At 39.6% G+C, this 23,163-nt stretch overlaps 1 protein-coding gene across 2 annotated transcripts in view; it reads right to left on the bottom strand.

Annotated features, from left to right (window-relative positions):
* The window catches only part of cald1b (caldesmon 1b), a 31,944-nt gene extending 9,378 nt beyond the window's left edge, over nt 1-22,566 (bottom strand). For both annotated transcript variants that reach the window (XR_009205295.1, XM_058396656.1), the window contains exons 1-5: nt 22,411-22,566; nt 9,834-9,945; nt 2,424-2,561; nt 1,575-2,031; nt 736-1,404 (exon numbers count right to left, since the gene is read on the bottom strand). Coding sequence is in view for 1 of the 2 variants with exons in the window: in XM_058396656.1 (XP_058252639.1) it covers nt 736-1,404; nt 1,575-2,031; nt 2,424-2,561; nt 9,834-9,907 (1,338 nt within the window). In the remaining variant the exon portion in view is untranslated. The remainder of the gene's footprint in view (nt 1-735; nt 1,405-1,574; nt 2,032-2,423; nt 2,562-9,833; nt 9,946-22,410) is intronic.
* Nucleotides 22,567-23,163: the final 597 nt, after the last annotated feature.

Raw genomic sequence — 23,163 nt, 5'->3', positions numbered from 1 at the left:
TGCTAATCAGCCTACCACACATGGGGGACTGGGGGAGGAAACCAGAGATCCCAGAGGAAACCTCAAGCACAGAGGGAACACGCAAAGGGAACATGAAATCAAGCCCCTGACCATAGAGGTGTGAAACAAAAGTGCTAACCGCTAAGCATCCAAATAACAAAAGACTTTATTTTATAAAGATCTTAGCATGATAGTCTATCTTCCCTCTGGTTAACGGTTTAATCCTTTACCCAGAATGACATTTGGTTACCAACTAACAGTGGCTGCCATTAGGTTTTAACCCTTGCTTCATCTCTACAGTATATAAAGCGACAGATGCAGCAACACTTTGGTCCTTTAGCCCTCTTCATCACACACATTTGCTTCCAAAGCCTCAACTTTCATGCTAATACATTCATCAGCTTATAGGTCGCTATCATGCAAAATTGCCTGCTGTCCCCATTGTGTCTAAACATTTCTCTTTAATATGATACTGAACACTGCTTCTGATTGGTTAATAACAAGATCTACACGTTTTTAAGACTAATAGTGGTTACATAACAGCCCCAGAAGAGCTACAGAAACATCTCAATGTAAAAGTATTTCATGTGTTTCAGGGTGGATTTTTCCTTAGAACTTGAAGAAGGTGAGTGAATATGTGAGGCTGTGAACGCTGCATATACAGAAAGCGTGAGCCAGATGTTGTGACAGTGTCTGTGATCTGCAGAGCTTCAACCCTAGCTGGAAGCTCAGTACCTCCTTTGGTTTAACTTTGTCCTCAATTTTTGCTTTGGATTTTTCTTCTGCCTCCTTCTTCCATTTTGGTTTGTCTTCAACCTCCTTCTTCAAACCTGGTTGTTTCTCTTCAATCTTCTTTGGTGGCACTTGTTTCTCCTCTACCTTAACCTTCACAGGAGGCTTCTCCTCAGCTTTTTGCTTTGGAATTTCAACCTTCACCTCTATTTCCCTCTTTGGCCTCTCTTGTATTTGTGGTTTCTCTTCTTCTTGACTTACTTTCTCCACCACCTTCTTCTCCACCTCTTTCTTTTCTTCTGGAGGCTCAAATGTGTCTTTCTGGGGTTCCTCCACTTCTGTCTTCTCCACTGAAGGCTCAAGAGTTTCATTTGTATCCTCGTTCTCCAGAGAAGGTTCATCCTGAACCTGTGACTCTGGAGCAGAAGGTGTTTCTGATGGAGCCTCTAACGGTTTTTCCTCCTCCACAGGCTTTTCTTCCTCCTCCGTCTTAGATATTTCCGGTTCCTCGACTTTTTCTTCTTCTTGTTCAGGCTTGACCTGAATCTCTTCCTTTGATAAGAAACTTTCATCTTCAATCTCTTTCTTTTCTAAATCTGTACTGTCTAACCCTGTGTCTGGTTTCTCCTCAGCCACATTGTTTGTACTGACAGATTGATCTTCATTCTTTTCCTACAAAATATAGCAAATCATTTACACATTTATTCATAACGCTTTCAATGATCTTTCCATCAAAAATCAAAAGTTAGCAAAACCACAACTTAAAACATTTTTACGACGTGTTCAATATTTACATTCCCAGTTCATGCAAATCTTTAAATATATATCTTTGAGGAAATAACCTGTTCTCTGTGGTAGGATCTCCAGGGCCTCTCCTCCTCTTCCTCTTTCTTCTCCACAGTGTCTTTTGGTTCCTCTGATGCTGGTTCTGCCGCAGGTTCCTCCTTTACAGGGACTGTCTCCTGAACCTCCACCTTTGACTCAGCAACATTCTGGTCCAGGATCTTTTCTTCCTTCTCTGTCCAGGAGTTGGTCTCTGAGGACAGAACCTCATTTTTGGTTGTTTCCTCTTCTGCATCCCTGAGACGGCTCCTACGGCTTGGCCTGTCCTCACTGATGGTGGTGGTGATAGTGACAGTGGCTTCCCCATCAGTGATGGTGGGGTCACACTCCTTTTGTCTCTCCAGAGCTTCCCTCATCCTCCTCTGTCTGCGCTCCTCACGCTTGGCCAGCCGCTCCAGAAGAGCCTGGTCATCTTCGCTAGTGGTTATCAGTGCTGACGATCTTGTGTCTGTTACACTGGTAAAGAAAAAATTACAAACATAATAAAACATAGAGTAATCAGAGATATGCTAAATGTTTCATACTGTAATTAACAGTTAACCAACAATCACCAGCTTGACCAGTACAAATGCTAATTCATGCTCTGGCCAATCATGTTGCAGGATAAAATCATAGATACGGGTGAAGTGCTTCAGTTAACATTCTCACCATACAGATTAGGGAAAAATAGACTTTGACTGTGGTATGAGACATCAGGAAGCTAATATGTACCTGCTAAGATTGTCTGAGGCTTTACCAATTAGCACTGGTATATGAGACTGTACCTGTTAGCACTGTATGAGACTACCTATTAGCATTGTTGTATGAAACTGTACCAGTTAGCAGTGTTAAATCTTACCACACTGTACCTGTCAGTGCTGTTAACTTCTCTGGCAGTGTTGCTCATCTCCTCGTTCTCCATGTTGCGTAGCCTTTCCTGTCGGGCTCGCCTCCTTCTCTCTCGAGCTGCCTCTTCATCTTCATCATCAAGATTTAGGAGGCTCGACCTTAAAAGACACATGCATCCATGTTGCTTTAGTTTATTCAGATTATCCAAAGACAAAGGAAAAGGATGAGTTATAAACTTAATGCTTAATAATGGCCTAACAAGTGGCAACACACAAACACACACCATTTAGGTAGAGCTGTGAATGTGACCTAGTGTTGTGAGAATAAATACTTAACAACATTGGATAGGATATTTTATACCTGCTACATAAAATGGACCGTATTAATTAATAGACTGATTTTCTGCTAAAAACATCACTAAGACTGCCTGAAAAGTTTTCCTAAATCAACCTACCTCCTAGTTTCCTTTAAAAGCCAAAGGCAGTGTACCGAAAAGATCAGTGCAGTTTTAAAATAATGGCAAATAATAATAAAATAAAATAAAATAAAATAAAATAAAATAAAATAAAATAAAATAAAATAAAATAAAATAAAATAAAATAAAATAAAATAAAATAAAATAAAACTTTTTAGTGACCCAAAAAATTCTTATAAACCAAATTCAAGCATATTCCTATTTTTATTTTACTTTATTAAGTTCATATTTTACTTTATTATGCTCTTATCAGATCCTCTAGCTCTGCTGGCCTGGTCCCATCATCTCCCAGGGTACAAGAAATGTACAAATCTTCTCTGTTCTGGCACCAAGGTGGTGGAATAGACTTCACATAGATGTCAGAAGTCATGACGTGTGAACATCTACCGCTTCCTGAAACACTTGATATAGTAAATGACAAAAATGCTCTTCTAACTGCAATCCCTCCCTGAAGAGTTTTAGACTGACAGTCTGTGACCCAGTGAACCAGTACCAATATACTCACTGAGAGACTTCAAAAGCACTTCTCTAAGTCGCTCTTGATACGAGCATCTGCCAAACGCTATAAATATAATTGTAGGTCCATGTAAATGTTTAGGGACTCTTAAGCGGACACACATGATTTCCTGTTTCACTGGAGTATACATAAGAGGTGACCGAGGCCACATTCTCTTCAGTTATTAACACTGGGAAGATTATAGAATATTCTGGAAAGTAGCTACAGCATATACGCAGGGATCTGAGTTATTATAATAGAGTATCTACTGAAAACATAATACATCTTACATTTTATGGCACAGCTGTTCAACATCAAGTTAATAAGAATACGAAACTTGTTTTGCTCTCAATGCTTGCATTTATATCATTCCTTGATTGATGCTAAATATGACCATGATGATGATGATTAGTATGAAGTCACATTTTCACATATTCACCATGCAGTACTGGATAAAAACCAGGCCATCCAGACACAAAGCCATGCTTGCAGCTAAACCTGATGAAAAAGAAACAGGCCGAAAGCAATTTGTTGTGGTCAGAATGGAAAGTGTCTTTTGCATGCTAATGGTGATTTACGTAACTGTTCAGCCAAGCAATGAGCCAGATTTTGCCCAAACAGACCTGTTCTGCGCTGTTTCTGTTCCTGACACTCATTGCACCAGTGCAGATCAGAGAACAAACCATTTAATCCAACTTCCACCGTTACAGAGATGGGGTCTGGCCTCAGTTTGCCACAGCATGCCAATGTTTAACAGACAGAGCGTGTTTGAAATGGCCCATTGATAGAGGATGGGGATTATTTCCTCCTTCTCCTCTTGACTTCCCCCTAGCCGATGATTTACAGATGTTGCGGATGGTGGAAAGATCCAAAACAGAGACAACAAGCCTGTATATTCTTTCCGATCCCATCCCGTAGGTCAGGGATTTCCAAACTGGAAAGGTCGTCTAGAGAGACAGTCGGATGGACCTGCACATCTGCATTTTTTCAATCAGTTTTCTCTAGAATGATTTGCAAGGTATCATCCTGTCTGTGCATGATGAATATCTATCAAATATGCAGCGTAACACAAGTCAGATGGGCAGGGAGAAGAAGCAATCGAGTGAACAGACTGAATCCTATTAAAGAACTTGCATATATGTGGAGTTTCTTTGCCCTGAATATTATAAAGAAGCTCTTTACAGCTTTGAGAACTCTACAGCACCCAGGATCTGCTTCGATCTTGACCTGCTGAAGAAAAATGAATGGAATAAATCATTTTATAATATTCCACAAGAAATTTTCTTCTCATTAACTTCCTCAGGATCTCTGGATCTGGCTGGTTGGACAGGAAAGGAAACTTTTACAATTTCATTTTTTATTTATCTACAATTAATTGCATACATTTTTACTCCAAAAAATGCCAATGTTTGCATTACACACTAATGTTTAAAGCTTTATTCAGTCCCTCCTGGATTTAGTGAAGTTTTCTGTGGTTGTTGCAGCCAAAAATGCTTGACTGTGCAGTAGCTTTTATCAAAACTTGAGGAATTGTTTTGCTTTATTTGCAGAAAACTACTTGAATTGATGAAATCGCAAGCACAGGATGCTTCTTATCTCCTACCAGTGAAGACACATGTGCAATTACTTTGTATGATAGTTACACTCATGTTCAGTGCACATAAATCAAACAGGGCTGTTATGAAGCCACACAACATGTCTTGGCCCAAATCTGCGGGAATTTCGAAAAATTGCTTAAAAAAATTTCATCTGAAGATCCTGTTAGACATTAGATGCTTGTAATTTGTCTCATTTTTTTGTTTTATACAAGTGAGCAATTGAGGGTTAAGGGCCTTGCTCAGGGGCCCAACAGAGGCAGCTTGGTGGACCTGGGATTCCAACTCACAACCTTACAATCAGTAATCCAACACCTTAATCACTAAGCTTCCACATCCCCTTTAAATGCAAGCTTCTTTATTAGTCGTCATTAATAGTACATATTAGTACTGTATATAAGTCATTATTCATTATTAGTCTGAACTTAGATGTTAAGGTGTAGGACGAATGATCAGAGGGTTGTGAGGTCGAAGCCCAGGTCCAAGCTGCCACTGCTGGGCCCCTGTCAAGGCTCTTAACCCACAATTGCTCAGTTGTATAAAATGAGATAAAATCTAAGTCGCTCTGGATAAGGGAGTCTGCCAAATGGCAGAAAGGTACAGTGTATTATACACTTGAAAAACTTACACTGAAGTGGACTGGGTTTTTTCAACTATAACTTCCCACTCTTCCCAATAAAGCTTGTTTTTTTTTTTTTTTTTGGGGGGGGGGTCTTCCTTTCTTGCATGAATAAAACGCTTTGACATTTAAATCTGTTCCGTCTCAACAACATCTCTCTCATGTCCGTCTCATTAAGCTTGACTCCTGCGTGCAATCCACACGTATTACACAGTTGATTGTTTTTATTGCCGTTCAGCAACGGACAGAAATTCTCTGTGGCTTTGTCTCAGATGTTTTAACGCTGAGAATGCAATAAAAAACTTTTGTGTTTCTTTCTTTCTCTTCCTCCACTGTTTACAATATGTGCAGAAAGGAAGGGCTTCATCATGTCTCGGTATGAAGCGTTGTTATTACAGAATGCGGAAATGGCAGCAGCAGCAGCAGCATCAGTGGAGTGTAGGAATGATTCAGTGAAAGGCCTGAGTTCCTGTTTAAACACTTGGCTGTTCATGGCGTTCAGATCATCACACTACTTTAGAATAATCGTAGCTTTCTTCCTCCATGGTGCATTACTCGGGCGGAGAAGTGACTTGGATATGCTCCATGAAACATAACTCATAATTTGGTTAACCTGGGCAATGTTCCACAATGTAATTAATATCACGTGTTGTTTTATTTTTTCAAGCTACATGTCAGCTATCCACATATTGCCGACATTATTTATTTGCTTTGAATAACGTAGTTATAATTAACTTGGATGTTTGCTTTCTTGCAAAGGTATTTCTGTAATGAAACGGTTCCTGTAGCGCACTGCTTGATTTACAGACATGAGGGAAGATTGGAACCATGCTTTGACCTCAGAACAAATGAGGTTGAATGACAAACGCTTCAGAATTATTGAGTAGTGCATTTGATCGCTTCCTTTTTCTTACGGTCGCTCCAGTTAGGGGTTGCTACAGTGATTTGCATATTAGATTTGGCCATCAAAGTTCACACCAAGATGCCCTTCCTGACACACTCCCCCTGTTTCTAAGCAGGTTCGGGACAGGGATTTAGACTGACTGGGTTGGTTTTCTGTACTGGGAACACTCAGTGGTGAGAGCATGAGGTCCTAGGCTAGAAAATTAACTAAAAAGCCAAAATAAATTCTCTTAGTAAGGCGATGAACCACCACAGTTAACCCTTTTTACCAATACAATGGTGTTCCACTGTGCCCGCAGAAAGCAAAATGCAAAAAAATTTTTCTCAGTATAAACAAATTAATTATTTTAAGTCTGATATAAAATGAGTCAGGACTCTGTTGGCTTTCAGTGTGAGACGTGTGTTTTTCCTTCTGCTGGGATAAACTTACAAAGAATTTTAGCGGTTGAAGAAAACGCCTTCAGACGTTAGATTCTTCTGAACAAGCACTTAAGGCATCTCCGAGAGCAGAATTGGGTTTGATATCAGCTTTTATTTTGCAGATAGAAACATTTGAGGAGAAAATAAGCTTTTGTGAAACATTCTTAAAGGTCTGAGTGTCTGCTTTAATATGAGACATTAATGAGGCATCGTGATAGTGACATGACAAAGGAATTCAATGCTCAACATGGACACGACAAAACAGGAGCAAATTCCATTATTTGACCTCTTTAAACTCTCCACACTTCACTCCAAAATGTCAGTCAGGTGTCGAAATCGAGTGGTGTGAAGGCCAGAGCATAAAACTTTTCATAATTTTTTAATGAATACTTTTAGTGAGCCTTTGAGCCCATAGGAAGGGGGGGCGGGGGCGGAGTCATCCTATAAAAGACCACTCCCATCAGGAGAGTTTCATTACAGGTTAAAAGGTTCATTATAGGATTAAAGCGATCACACAGAAGAGCTTCGTATTGACTTGCAGTGACTCTTCCGTCTGAAAAGACCAATAGAGACAAAACCGGGCCAGAAAATTCCTCACACAGCATAACAGAGGAAACAGCTGTTTTTCCTTTACTTTGCCACCCAGGCTTATATCTGTTAAATAAATTTTGGCATGGATTGTAGGATCATACAAACAGTATGTCCTTCATTCTGCAGAGGAAGCTACTTTATATCCATGCTGTATGAGGAGGCATTTTTCAAAATGTCCATGATGTTACTGTGCAGTCATCATCATCATCATCATCATCATCATCAAAACAAAGAAGCATGATAGGGTAGACAGTTTCATAATTTATACATGAACAAATAAAAACATATTAATTAAAAGAAATGTAGCAACCAGAACCAGATTCATACTGTGGATGATGCTGATAATCAATATCAGTTCATGGTAGCTTAGTGGTTAAGGCATTGGACTACTGATTGGAAGGTTGTGAGTTTGAACTGCAGGACAAGCATGCTGGACCCCTGAGCAAGGCCCTTACGCCTTAATGGCTCCATTCTGTCAAATATGACATAAATTGCAAGTCACTCTGGATAAGGGCCTCTGCTAAATGCCATGTTTATGATGCAGAAGAGAAATATATTCCAGCTCAGGAAAGTTTTCAAGCTAACATATAGTAGAAAATGTAAGAAACTGGTGATGTAATGGGTTTCCCTAGGCCTTTGCATAATTATAAAAACACATGCACCCTTAGATGCAGACGTTTTTTCACCCTCCAGACACGAAACACGTTGATATGCTGCGTGAGAGTATCTGTCACCCTCAACCGTACACAACTGCCTGCCAGACCTTATAAGGCCAGCTGGATTGTGGGATTTGTAGGAGGATGGAACCGGCCCAGAATGATTAGAGAACCATTTTAGCTAACATTAAGCAAATCGACTCACACAGTAAACAGGCTATAAAAAAAACAAAACATTCAGAATGTTTGCTCTTCAGAGTTTGTCCTAATTAGATTATAACAAACATGCAAGAAATGGTCAAGTAATTTGTCCATCTATAATTTTCCACCGAAATGGAAGAAACACAAATGAGCACTGACAGGCTTGGCTCTGATCTGATTTAATTAATACCAGAGAAAATACACACTCACTGTCTGTCACTCGACGTGCCACAAATACCTCCCCTAAAACCACTGCTGAGGTCAAAATGTCTGACTGGCTCAGAAATTTCCAATGAGTTTAATGTATAATGTTATGTAAAATTTAATACCTGACAAAATCAACATTGTGTAATGCGCCATTCCATTACAGAGCTGCTGCTTTTAATTTTTATTTTTTTGTTGCTTATAGTTAAATATTATAGCTACTACTGGACTGTAAATACTTCAGCAGAGAGACAGAGGAAGATTTACAGATACTACAAGCTTTATAAGGAATAGAGAAGCTAGCTGAGAGACTGCTGTTTAGATTGGGAAACACAGGGCCTTTCCAACTTGGCTTTAAAGTCAAACTGAGAGACAGTGAGAGAGTGAGAGAGAGAGAGAGAGAGAGAAAGAGAGACAGAGAGAGAGATAGGGAGAATGGTATAGAGAGAACAGTAAAAAAGAAATAGAACATAAGGGTGTCGTAAATAATAAAAATATCATATTGCAATACTCAATGTATTAGAACCATATTTTGGTATAAAGAAATTAATTCTATAATCTTATAATGAAAACAAGTTCAGAAAACCTTCCTCATCATATGATCATGTGAAAAGGTTCTATAATCTGATGTCGATTAGAATAAAAAACATTATTTTAAATATTTAACAAGCAAAACAACCTAAAAACATAAATAAATGATTGGTACAAAAGCAGATGTCAAAACTTTGGTACAAAGTTTTAAAATCTGCTCACTTACTTGATATATTGAACTTTAACAGTGGAGTTTTAAATGCGCTGACACCTAATAGTATGAAGATACAGTAACTGATATTAGGTGAGTGAACTATTGATAGTTGTGGTGGATGTGGAACCTGGAGACTATCCCAGGATACTAGGGGCACAAAGCGGGGAAACACCCAGGTACGAAGCCATCACAGGGCAAAATCACACACACTTACACACACTATGGACAAGCAAGAGCTTTCCAATGCATGTCTTTGGACTAGGAGAGGAAATTGGTGTAGCTGGAAGAAACCTAAAGTACACAAACTCTGCTCACACAGGATGGAGGTGGGACTCGAATCCCCAACCCCAGAGGCAAACATACTAACCACTAAACTGCCATGCTCCTGCTTGTGCTTCATCACACCACCCGCTACTTACATCCCCAAAGTGCTTTGTTCCTTACATATGAAAGTATACATGAATGTGAAAGAATGAGCCTGTATGTGTGTGTGTGTGTGTGTGTGTGTGCATGCATGTGCTTTACTTTTCCACTTCTTTTTGCATCTCTTCTCGTTTTTGTCTCCGGAGCTCCCTGCGGCGTTCAAAGTCCTCATCCATGGTGTCCGGTGTGGGAAATCCTCTCGTGTCTCCTGTCACTGGGAGACAGAAAAGACAGCACAGGGGTTATTAAAGTACATGAAAATCTCATCTGAGACTATTAGAATCTTTCGGACTGTCTGCATTATGTCCACGCTGTCCAACACAATCCCATCCCTGGTCACTTTTTCCCTCTTTGACAGCTACCAGAAAAGGCAATTACTGCATTGCTCCTACACATCCAGTCAGCTTTCTCTACACCTTCCTTCTTCCTCAGTGTATTCTACCTTTCTTTGATCGGTTTATTGTATTTGTTAAAGAGCAACGGCAACAACAATAACAGAATCACAATGTAAATGTAATAACTCAATAATATATAGAGAATATTAATATATTTATTGTAATAATAAAGCACTAAAAGGGAATAAAAGTTTCCCCTACTATTACCAACACTATTAATATTACTACTACTACTAATAATAATATAGCAGAAAGAAACAATAAAAACAATATGTTTTTGCCACATAAAACAGAAAGCTGTGTCAGCTTGTTGATTTTGATATACAGTGGAACCTCAGCATACAAATTAATTTCGTTCTGGAAACGATTTTTCCCATAAGAAATAAGGTAAATGCAGATAATCTGTTCCAGCCGCCAGAAAAATATGACCAATATTCCCAATACGAAGCGTATGTAAACTGTATGGCTGCTTACAAAGAACTGACCCAAGCCAAGCATTCTATGTCAAGGGTCCTCACAGGAAGTCGTGCCACCAAGCTTGGGCTAAAAATAAAACAGACCACCCATGCCACCAATCTGTCAACAAAAAAATCCACCTAGCTTTAGAACGCATGCTGAAGGCAACGTTGGTATCATGGGTTGACTCAAAACAGCTTTCACTGACTGAAAATAATTTGTAAAGTCGTTTCGGTTGGGTTCGCTTGGCTTTCCACTGACGCGAAACAAGTTTTGAACGGCTTCCGGACGTACGCACAACTTAGCATGATGCAAAATTTCAATTCTTAAGGTGAATATGTATTTATAAGCTCTATCAATCTGTAATATTAGATTCTTCAGAATGACAGACAGTGCATTATACATACAATCGCCTTTAAAGCCATTAGCAGCACATTAAAACCCTAATTTAAAGAAATGCAAATGAGCGTCATGATGCAAGAACTAGCATAAGACGTTCTTTCCTGAACTCTCCTATACTCTTTCTACACACATAAACATCATCGTCTTATAGCTCCACCTTTATTTTGTTTTTCAGATGAAATATTCCCTGCACTAGGTAACCCTGAAGAAGGAAGGATCTTAGAGAAGAGAGAGAAAAGCTTGCTGATTCAACACAGCAGCTCGTTTCTAAGCAAATTCATGAGCTGAAATGTTGTGAAATCTCATCAGAAACCCGATCGGTACAGTGTGAAGGCCCCTCAGGACTGCTGTCAAATGAGTGAATGCTGTTTCCTGCAAGCTGGGATCAGCTTTAAGGTCGTTTTTTTAGGGTTTCTCTGAGAATAAGTAAGACCTATAGGACAGTATGGCCTTCCAGAAATGGCAGAACGCAAAACACATGGCACGGGAAATGCATTATTTGACTTCTTTCTGGGTCGGCCAAGGAAGGAATAAGAGATCCCATCAAAAACATGCCACTTCCAGACATTCTGGCTAAGAAATTCTAATAAAAATAAATCCCCAAGTGCATGTGATTTTGTGTTTACAGCTTGAGGTTCCTGCGCTTTATTTTTACATCGCAGAACATACTCTCTTGGCTTGAGAGCTCGAGGAAACGTACAGTTCAGCTGCAGGGACACTTCAGCTAAACAGTAGGGTAATTTGCTTACATTCCCCGAAATAATCAATGGTAATTCAACCAAAATTAAGCTAAACCAAAACCAGATATATGCTAATGGAATTGTGTGCTTTGTGGTTTCAATAGGAAAGCTTTCGGCTCTGTGATCTGAACATTAACGTCCTGATGTATAAGGGGGAAAATGTGAACATGTTAAAACACACGGGTGCATCGTCAGCCGCAAAATCAGTTCATTTAAGCTTCGTGTTTGGATTTGACATAGGAACAGGTCTGCACCTGTGAGAGATTTAAACACAAATAGAATGAAGCAGAAGGAGAAGAAGAAGAAGAAGAAGAGGAAGAAGAAGAAGATTTTGTCACATATAAACTATCGTACATTACAAGAATTATTTTCTTTGCATATTGTTAAAGGTAGAACTGTAGAGATGCTGATGATGCAGATCTCAGTAGATAGTCCCCTGATTCACCCTCAAAGATAAACAACTAATTTGCCTTAAGAATTTTTTTCTTGTGTTTGAGTTTCCCCCATTCTCAGGAACACATGATAAGCCATAGTTTTGCAATCTTTGAGTTCTCAGTGCACATAAACAAGACAGTAGAGTACAATTTATAGCTGCTACCATTGTGTCAGGATCTTCTTCTTCTTCTTTCAGCTTTTCCCTTCAGGGGTCTCCACAGCGAATCATCTCTCTCCACCTATCCCTATCTTCTGCATCCTCAACACCCGCTAGCTTCATATCCTCATTTATTACATCCATATACCTCCTCTTTGGCCTTCCTCTTTGCCTCCTGCCTGGCAGCTCCATGTCCAACATTCTCCTACCAATATACTCACTCTCCCTCCTCTGAACATGTCCAAACCATCTTAATCTGTCCTCCCTAACTTTGTCCCCCAAACGTCCAACATGAGCTGTCCCTCTGATGTACTCATTCCTAATCCTGTCCAACCGTGTCACTCCCAAAGAGAACCTCAACATCTTCAGCTCTGCTATCTCCAGCTCTTCCTCAGTGTCTCTAAACCATACAGCATGGCCGGTCTCACCACCGTCTCATACACCTTCCCCTTGATACTTTCTGATATTTTTCTATCACTATCACCTTTGTGTCAGGATCTGGGAGATTGAAAAACATTGCTGAAAACCTAAAATTCATGACAAAAGCCAAATTAGTTTTGAACTCTAGTGTTGGATTTGATGTCCGTAACATAAGGACTGTGTTTTATTCCTCTAAGGCTCTTGCTCTTGAATTCCTCTTCATTACAACTTAAAGAAACCGAATCAGTGATTTAAAATAAGGAAGAATCTCTAAACCTCAGGCTCAGTCTCCACCGCATTCAGGAACACACACTCACTAACTCAGACTCTCACATCCAGGACAGGGTAGGGGTTGTAGTGATGGTTAAAAAAAAAAACATATCGCATTATAATACTTAAAAACATCAAATTGGCATGGGCAGCTGGGAGGCATAACAGAAGTGTGTCATGTTGATATGAGGTCAGAAGTTCTAACCTCTGGCCAAGAGTCCAAGGCTCAGACAGAACAGGTGAACACAACCAGGTAACAAACCAGTGACTAAATAGGGGGAAAGTGTGAAACTATGTATCAGGGTATAGATTCTGGGGTTTTGTTAACAACAGCAAACAGCAACAGCATCAATATTACAAAAGCTTCTACTAATTAATTTAATTTATATATATATATATATATATATATATATTTACCCCCATTATTTAATTTACCATTATCTATTTGCATATGGTGAAAAAGAACACTGAATAAAACAGTACTAAAGTATTTGATAGAAATATACTGTTATTAACATATTCTCCTCCTAATTCCATCTAAAACACCTAACTGCAGCTGACTGGAGAATCCTCTAGAACATTCTAACAGCTTTCATCCTTCACCTTCATCCTCCACCATGAAAGGAACTGCATGTGCGTGAGAGCGGTTCAGTCTGAGGTGGCGTGTAGGACGCTGGAGCTACAAGCTAATTTGACTGACACATCGTTCGGTTTCCCACACAGGAAGCTTGAGTCTGTTTGACTTCCAGAAAACAGTTCTGACTCGGCGACTCTGCTCTGAAGAGTGTCCATGTGTGCACAAGTCAAGCTATTCTGCCTTCCTGACCTGATGAACCATCCTTTAAAAAGCTGTTATTTCTGCACAGAATGTTTGTCCACAGGGGAAGAGAGAGGGATGTGATCTTTTAATCAATGTGTGTAGGATACATAGCTCACAGGCAGAAGTAATGAAATTTAGTTGTTACCTTAAAACAGTAGAATATACAGAAATTCACAGTGGAACTCTCACAGAGTTTAATTGGGGTGGTTAAAGCTCTGGGTTGTTGATCATAAAATTGGAGTTCAAGCCCCGGCATTGTTGATTGGAAGATCGCCCCCCCCCACCCACCCAAGGTTACTGCATCATGGCTGACCCTGCATTTTGACCCTAATCCTCCAAGGATGGGATATGTGAGGAAAGATGCTGTAATGTTCAGTATATGTGAAAATAAAGGCTACTTATAAAGGCTATAATTATGAGGCGATGAAAGATTAAGGTCCTCCCTAATTTCAAATGGCTTGCTTGATAATAAAGTACATGCAAAAATGATTTTGCAACACATTTACTCACTGAATCTTTGGAGGATTTGGTCATTGGAAAAATAATCATACAGGATATAGATTGATTTGATAGCTCCAGTGTAATTTAGCAGCCTAAAAGAGTAGTGTACATCTATACAAGAGGAGGATGAAGAAGAAGAAGAAGAAGAAGAAGAAGAAGAAGAAGAAACAGAAGAAGAAGAAGAAGAAGAAGAGAAAGAAGAAGAAGAAACAGAAGAAGAAGAAGAAGAAGAAGAGAAAGAAGAATAGAAGAAAAAGAAGATGAAGAAACAGAAGTAGAAGAAGAGAAGGAAAAAGAGAAAGAAGAGAAAGCCTGTTTTCATTTCACTCAAAATCACTGATGTATTAAAACTCCTCAAGCCTTAGTATTTAAAAATAAATAAATAAATAAGAAAGCAGATTGGATTAATTGTGACTTAATTCTTGCAACACGGCCACTTAAAGTTTGCAATCCATAAGACTGCATATGCAAATTATTTAAGTTTTATGTCCAAAACCATTTTTATATCATAGTCATATAATCCTTCTTAATTTCTCAACAACAAAAAAACCCAAAGAGCTGTTCTGGGTTTGTTCTAGATTTCCTAGGCTCTCTGACAAGGTATGATCAAACTCATAAATCATTTCCACATGACACGAGCTGAAGACATATTCTAATTTACACATCTGCCGCTGATTACAGATGCTGGGCATGCTGCCCTCGCCATACTCCTCTCTCCTGTGGTCTTGAAATTCCAGAAAAGTTTGAGTCAAAATTCCATTCCTTCAATGTCCTGCCCCAGTGTAAATGAACCTCCTCCTGCTTAAACAAAGTCCTGGGGGGGGCGGGACTATGGCTAGGTTTATATCAAATCATTTCAGAAATCCTAACAGCACAGGAAGTCATCTCCTTTCCAAGAGTCAGAAATGTCATACTGAGGTCAGGGAGTGTATCCTGATGAACGGTTTAAACCACCATCCGGAGCTGCCCTTATCTGCTGTCTATAAAGTTTTCATTATTATATAAAAATTGTTCTTAAAAATTGTTTATAAAAAATTCTTGCACAGAGAAGAATACACTCTGTGGTTAAATCCACAGCTTATCTAAACGCAAAGCCGTGTGCTGACAGATTGATTGTTCATGATTAAATGTATTCAGTGAAAAACCCACTGGTTTCTTTCCTGAGCGAAGATTCTTCGCATTACCATAAACTGTTAAACAGCAACTTGGAGCAAATCTGAGTCTGCTGCGGCGAGGAGACTGAGCAGGTTGACGGTTAAATATATTTCCGATTAGGTAACTGTAGGATCTCATAAGAGCGGAAATTAAAAGTGCTGCATGCTTAGATGACCTCTGAAAAACCTGATCAATTAAGCACTGATCCACACAAAAACTGATACTGTGGGCAGGCTATCCAGTGTTAAATGATGGGGTCTAATATTCATTGATAAACAGATTTATTCTGGTCAGGATCCGGAACTTATCCCGATCCATCAATGACTGAAATTTATCTGAAATTAGCATCAGCTCCTTTTAGCACCTGTTACATCGTCTTTGACCTCTGAAGTATACAAAGGACCTTGGAACAATAAGCGTAGTAGCATACGAAATCACTCTTCCTCCGCTCCTGGGGTTCCCCATGAGAGACACGTAGAAGGTCTAAAATATGACAGTGCTCATGCTCCATGACATGCAGCAAAGTGGAGTAAGTCAGGAGGGGGTTTAGTTCGGTCTGTTGCTCTCCAGTGTGTACAAGCCTAACCAAACATGGTAAAAGACACTGATGTGCTGTGACGCACTGATATTAAAGTGCATCTTCTCTCTAAATAGGTACGGGATCCTACAGAACCAACACGTAATCAGAGTGATCTACGGGACGTGTCATAACTTAAGTAGTTGATCATAACTAACAGCAGTTAATCAGATATGCGATAAAGCTGTGAATGCTTGACATTTGATATGGTATTGCATATCTTGTAAGATAGACTTCCTCCTCCATATAAGGCCACAACACCCAGGAGCTGTCTTGCTGTGTGTTTGCATCAGAGTTTGGTTTACACTAGTCAATAATAGCCAGGCGGTGATTCAGACACAGTCGGTTTCCCTTAAGAGTGCAAGCGAGCTGCTGAGGTCATTTTGATATCAAGTACTGGACAATACATTTACTAAATATGTGAAAATAAAGAAGAGGTAGAATAGACAGCATTGCACGCGATCCATTTTTAAAAGCCTAATTCTTTGCAGAAGGGTCTGTCCCCTAACTTCTCAGGTTCTATACAGAGGCTTCACGATTTAACGTGCACCTGGATCATTGACTAGATGACCTTCATGTCTTGCATGAACAAGTTTGCTCGCTTACAAACAAATAAAGCCATGCTTACTGTAAATGCATAAAGGTTTCATGCACAGTTCTGTTCACTGCTCTTGCTTTTTAACGATCATTAAATGTATGTTTATTTGCCGAAGACATTTATCCATGGTTAGCTGGAGTATAACACAACGTATCTGGATCTATTTAGCCTACCAAGTATTGGTATCAATATCTGCATTTAGATTTAGATCTAACTAAATAAAATAAAATAAAATGAAATATAGCCCTGGGGAAAAACCTAGAGGTAGAAACACTAGCAGTGTGGGTTGAACAAAGTAGCGAGCCTTCTATTCATATCTATATATGTATCTATTCATTCAGTATTTAGATGCTTGTCTAATGGCCAGTTGATGTGGTGATAAAATCTCAATAGTGATGGTGGCTTTAAACAACAGATGACCTACGAGTCTTCTTCTGGAGGACACCAGCAGTGTAGCTACGGTAAAACACATAGCGAGCTAGCCGTAATTTCTGAACAGCCTAGCTGTTGTGCGTTCAAGTAACTAAATCTCTCATGTACCCTGTGATAGATCCAGGATGTACTGTATTCCCACCTCACGGCTAATGTTCCCAGGATAGACTCTGGCTCTAAAGAGCTAAATAAAGACTCTGGATATCTTTCACTGGTTAACTCTGGTTATTAAACCTATTTTATTTTATCCCACAGGAATCCTAAGTTGTTGAATTCCTAAACTGTTCCTAAAATTCCACCTCGTTACAGGTGAAGTGGATTGATGTGCAGCTCAGTGTTAAGCTCAACAGTGGCTCTCTGTCTCCCAAAGCCTACAGCACAAGGACATAAAATATACCAGCCTGTAATATTTCATCTGAAACGGCACACGCTGAAGTGACATGATGAATATTTCCAAGGCTTGCTTCAATTTATACACCACTGCCTACGGCTTTTCATGTGTTTCTAAGCAGGCAGAAATCAAAAACAATTTAAAATCACATACTGGCTTTTTATATCATTTGTCACATTTTCGTTTGCAGCACGCTTCACACACACACTCGCAAATGATAGCGCTTTCCAGGGTTCTAGTAACATTTTAGAAAACAACTGTAGCTAAGCTAGAAACATTGTTATATGTCAAGTAGAGCTAAGTGGCAACATGCTAACATCATTATGACTAATACAAGTACATGGCTAAGTGGTGCTGAAGGTTTAAACTCCACCTCTGCCCTATGTGTGGAGTTTGCATGTCCTCTATAAATAAATAGCCTTTATTTGTCACATATACATTACAGCACAGTGAAATTCTTTTCTTCGCATATCCCATCCTTGGAGGTTGGGGTCAGAGCACAGGGTCAGCCATGATACAGCACCCCTGGAGCAGAGAGGGTTAAGGGCCTTGCTCAAGGGCCCAGTGGCAACTTGGTGGTGCTGGGGCTTGAACCCCCAAACTTCTGGTCAACAAACCAGAGCCTTAACCATTTTAGCCACCACCACCCATGCGCTATATGCTCTGGTTACTCTGATTTTCTCCCCTAATCCAAAGACATGCACTGTAGACTGATTCTCATCACTAAATCATCTGTAGTGTGTGAGTGTGTGTATGATTGTGCCCTGTGATTGGCTGGTACCCTGTCTAGGGTGTCCCCCACCTTGTGCCCCATTTCCCAGGTTCCCACATGACCCTGTACAAGATAAGCACTAGAGACAATGTATGAATGGACATATATGGACTTGAACTGTTAAGACTAATTTCTGTCCTCTTATCTAAGTTTTCAGGATGCCAGTGTGAGCATGCTTAAGTTACTACATGAAAATTTCGTCCTTCAGAATATTCAACACTCTCCAGAAACTTGTATGCTCCCTTACATTGCTTTCAAAAGCAAGCAAACCATCCTAAATGTTTTTGCCTGGATCTATTTACATCTCAATCGGTGTGTTTCTGTGGAACAACTTTATCATACGTTTGTGCTTTTAATCTCTACGCCATCAATACGTCCATAAACAATTCTGGTATAGCTGAGAAGCTTTGTAGATCAAGGCTTCATATCAAATCATCCACATTTTCTCCAGGAGTCCTACATTAAACTACACAGTGTCCCTGATGTATATTTTATAGGCTTTGTTAGCTTCATGAAACATCTCTTTTATTTTTGAAGGACATCATGTTTTCTAATCAGGAAGACCAGGAAAGTCTGGCACTGCACGGTGTGGATCTCATGTAGGATCATTTACGCAGAGAGTTTACAGATTTTCCCTGAATGCACCAGGATGCTTTTGCAAGAGAGTCTAATTGCGATGAAACACATTCCCTGTCTCCTGGGAGATGAGGCATCGATCAGGGCCAGACACATGCTCGTGCACTGTGCTGCAGAAGGCCTCCAGTCTTGTGGCTTATACCATCTAAGGAAAAGGACCTGACTTGGCATGACAGTACTCCAGCTCCAAAGGTTTTCCACTGTAAGACGCCTGCTTAGTGTATGATAAACAGCATGCGAGAATGGAACAGTTTCAAGGACTAAACCTCAAAGAAGATTTTTTTTTTTATTGCTCAAAGAACATCTGCAGTCCTCTCAGTGCATACTTGATGGACCTACCCAAAGAGAAGATGGTTTCAACTTGTTTTGAGCTCATGATTGAGGAAAGCTAAAAGTGCCAGCTCTTTATCTTCTCTAATTAGGCTGCACTATGCAGAAGTCCTGTACTTTAAACATCTCCAATCCAAATGATTATGAAAGATTAACTTGGTCTGGATGTAGAAAGGATGCCTTTGGGTTGCAGTCTGTTCAAAGGATTAATGTCATTTCTACAATTAAAGATTTGTTACAGTTCGGGCAGATCACTGGATCTTACTGTACAGTTATAACCTGCTGTATGTTCGGTGTCCTGAGAAACACTTTCATGTGGTCAGATTTTGATATTTTACTCTATATGTATTTTTCTGAGATCTGCAGACTTTCCTGAGCTGTAATTTGTTTCTCTTTTTGAATGAATCTCAAGCAGTAGTAAAGTTCATTGCCCCAAAAAGGAAAAGAAAAGAATAAAAAGTTCCTAATTCCATGTAGGAAAACAACAATTCTGCCAAATGTTAAACAGTGGGAAATAAGTTCTCACTTTGATTATCAGCAGCATCAAGAGGAAGACCTTTATTATCGCCACACGTACATTACAGCACAGTGGGATTCTTTTCTTCGGCTGAGGAAGTTGGGGAGAGAGTGCAGCTATGATACAGCGCAGAGAGGGTTAAGGTCCTTGTATGGTTGCTCAACAGTAGCAGCTTGGACCTTTTAATCAACATCCCAGACTCTTAACCACTTCCCCACAGTCTCTGGGAGTTTTGAGCACTCAAAGCAGTCTCAGGCTGATATAATGTGTACATGTGTACATACTCCATGTGAGTTCAGATTCCCCTAAAAGGACCAATCATGCTGTGAACACCTTAGGAGGTCCTTTTGTGGTTTGATTGATTTGTGCGATGTGAACGTGAAGACACATCAGTTCGCTTTACGCCAGAAATACCTCGAGGCTTGGCATACATAGCTGCCATCATAACTTCCGCCACTGGTAAAAAAAACTTTTCACATGTCTGTACTGGGTTGGGGTGCATTAAAATTTCTTATCACATGAGAGTTATTTTGTTCTTGCAAAGAAAATGAAGGATTGGAAGGATAATAAAGGACAGAGTTTACAACAGAACGTCACTGCGAGGTCATATAAAAGTATAGGATAAATATAGTATAAGTTACAGCGGAAGTACATTTGCACCCCGGACAAAATGCCCCGAATAACAGCAGCGTAAGTGCTGAAGAAGTTCTGGAGTGAACAAAAACAAGGACTTTGAGGCACCATCAGTTCTAAAGAGGACCAACTTTGAAACCGGTCCCCCTTTTATTTCTAATTTCATTGTGAACACCAAAAGCACTGAGATCACTTGCAGCTGCTTCCCCTTCTGGTTCACTTTAACCAAACTGAGCTTGGGTCATTTGAAGTATACTGTATGTGAAACTACCCTCTGTCTCACCACTCGAGGTAAACATTTTATTGAAACGTAAGCCTCATTGCCATCTATTCCCTCGACTGACTTCAACATCACTGGGGACGTCATCGCCGATTCATCCATTCGGTTATGATCTGTTAACAATTTCTTGTTTTTTTTGTGTCCACTGTACAGAGTGTAAGTGCTCTTCTCTGTTTTGATGATGGTGGAGCCGCACAGACACAATGAGAATCTTATTAGAAATTGAATTGATTAGGCTTATATCCGTTTAGCAATAACATGTAGGTGTTAAAAACTTGATGAAGCACATTAGACATATTAAAGCAATTAATTAATTTGACATTTGTTGCCTCTTATATTTTACCTTTGCTTACCCAGCGATCCAGTGCAAACCATTTCCATCTTATTTTACTGAAATAAACAGTGTATTATGTAGAGATGTCTTTGAGTAGAGATGTCCAATTTTGGGTCCAGTAGAGTAACACTCATACAGCAGCTTTACAGAAAAACTTTCAGCCAAAGAATGAAAGCAACATATGACCCTCATCCCTACTGGCTATTTTTTCCCTTCATTTTCAAGTTTTCAATCATTTCCACCATCTTTGACAAAACAACATAACTCCATCAATATCAGTAAACCAGGGTAAATGCAGCAGGTTTAAACCTGGGCTACAGCTATACAGGAGAGCCTCTAGTTAGTGACCTAACTGTTTAATAATCTATATTGCTGCAGGCAGCTTCTAAAATATATGAATACAAATAATAACCATCACTGACCTGACGACTGTCTGGTAATAAGCTAGACTATTATTTCTTTCTGCACTGAGATGTAACAACTAACAGCGAAGTTATGTTAATATAACTAGCTAATTAACACTGTTTTACTACATAGGTAACTAGCTAGCTGCTCAGAAAGCTAAATCATGGTGTTTTCTGCAGCTGAACTTTATTTACTCGAACTGCCGGGTTAAATATACTGCACAAGTCCATTTATGTTCCAAGGTACATTGGTTCTTAAAGTCTCAGCTCAGTGGGTTTTAATGCTCTGGTCTGAAAGAGACATCCAGTATATATAAGAGCACACAGGTTTGGTGTCTGATGCCACACACTGCAACCAGCACTTCCTAACTTTTTTTCTCTTTGTGTTATAACTGCAGGGGACAACCCTAAAGCATCCTACATCCCACCCATCCTCAAGTGTATCTTACACACACTACATCTGAAATCTGCTGCTGGAATTGTACGTGTAATTGAAATACTGAAATATTAGAGAAGTATTCTCATAAACTGTACCAAATTTGGGGAAAATAAAGAAAACACAGAATATAAGTTAATAAACTGGTTGCAATTAATCAGCAGAGCAAGCAAAACATTATAAATCATACAAATGTTTCTTGTTTGCAAAAGAACTTCATAGGAACGGATCTAGCAAGAACTGAGGTTCCCCTAAGAGATATTACGCCAGAAATTTGTACAGCTAATGTATATCATTTATCTAGAGAATAAAGAAGTCTTCGTTCTCATACTGTATCCTTGTATCATTAGCATTAATAGCAGTGTTTTTTTGAGTTATAATGTGTTATGCATATTAAAAAGAAAAAAATATACAAACTATACAAAGAATCCCCAGTGTGTCATCCAGAATTTTATATTATTTCTGATTAAGTTCTGCACTGCAGGTGTTGTTTTAAAAAAGTTTAGTGCAGAGCTGTGTATTATTATTCAGCTAGTTGAGCAGTGGGCATGTTTAGTGTGCAGATAAACCTAGGTGAGAGACTCTTACCTGAGAAAGTGTAGTCTGATGAACGCAGAGCCGCGCGCTAATGAGGAACGCGATCATCCGCGCGTTTCCCCCCAAATCACGCTAAATAAAGCGCACTGGTGAAGCCCCACCTTCCCAAAATCTGCCCTGCATACCGTTATTCGTCACCATTAGCAACCTCTCCTCCTCTTTCTCCTCCTCCTGAGACTCCTCTTCTCCACTTTCGTCTTCATTCTTACCTTGGATAAAGCAAAGCCTGTGCGCAAAACCGGGCAAGCCTGTGCGCACTGCCCAGCAACTAGTGTACAAGCAACCTGCAAGAGCAGCTTAAAAAGAAATACATATATATTCAGTTAGAAAACAAAAGGTTCATTTTGGTTTATATATGTTAATTTGTGGAATAAGATGATTACGAGGGAAATCCCTGTTTAAGTACATTTCAACAGGTTATGCTGCGCGTAAACGAAATATGGAGGAAAAATTAACGTAACGATGAAACCCGCAGGACTGCAATCCTGAAAATGTGGAAATATGTTTATAATGTGTGTGTGTGTGTGTGTGTGTGTGTCGGGGGGTAGCATGTCACCCATCAAAACACACGCACTACATGAAAAATGTCGGGGGAGGGATTCAGGAAAAAATCGTAAGAAAATTAAAACACTTACAGTACATGAGACACATGCACATGTGAGATGCCTAAAAACCACATGTGCAAATTTCCTCTAAATGTTCATGAATCTTGTGAAGTTCTCGTGGCTTTTCTCTGAAGGATAC

Source organism: Hemibagrus wyckioides, linkage group LG08, assembly GCF_019097595.1.
Source record: "Hemibagrus wyckioides isolate EC202008001 linkage group LG08, SWU_Hwy_1.0, whole genome shotgun sequence".
Lineage (NCBI taxonomy): Eukaryota > Metazoa > Chordata > Actinopteri > Siluriformes > Bagridae > Hemibagrus > Hemibagrus wyckioides.
This window is presented reverse-complemented; position numbering and strand designations above follow the sequence as displayed.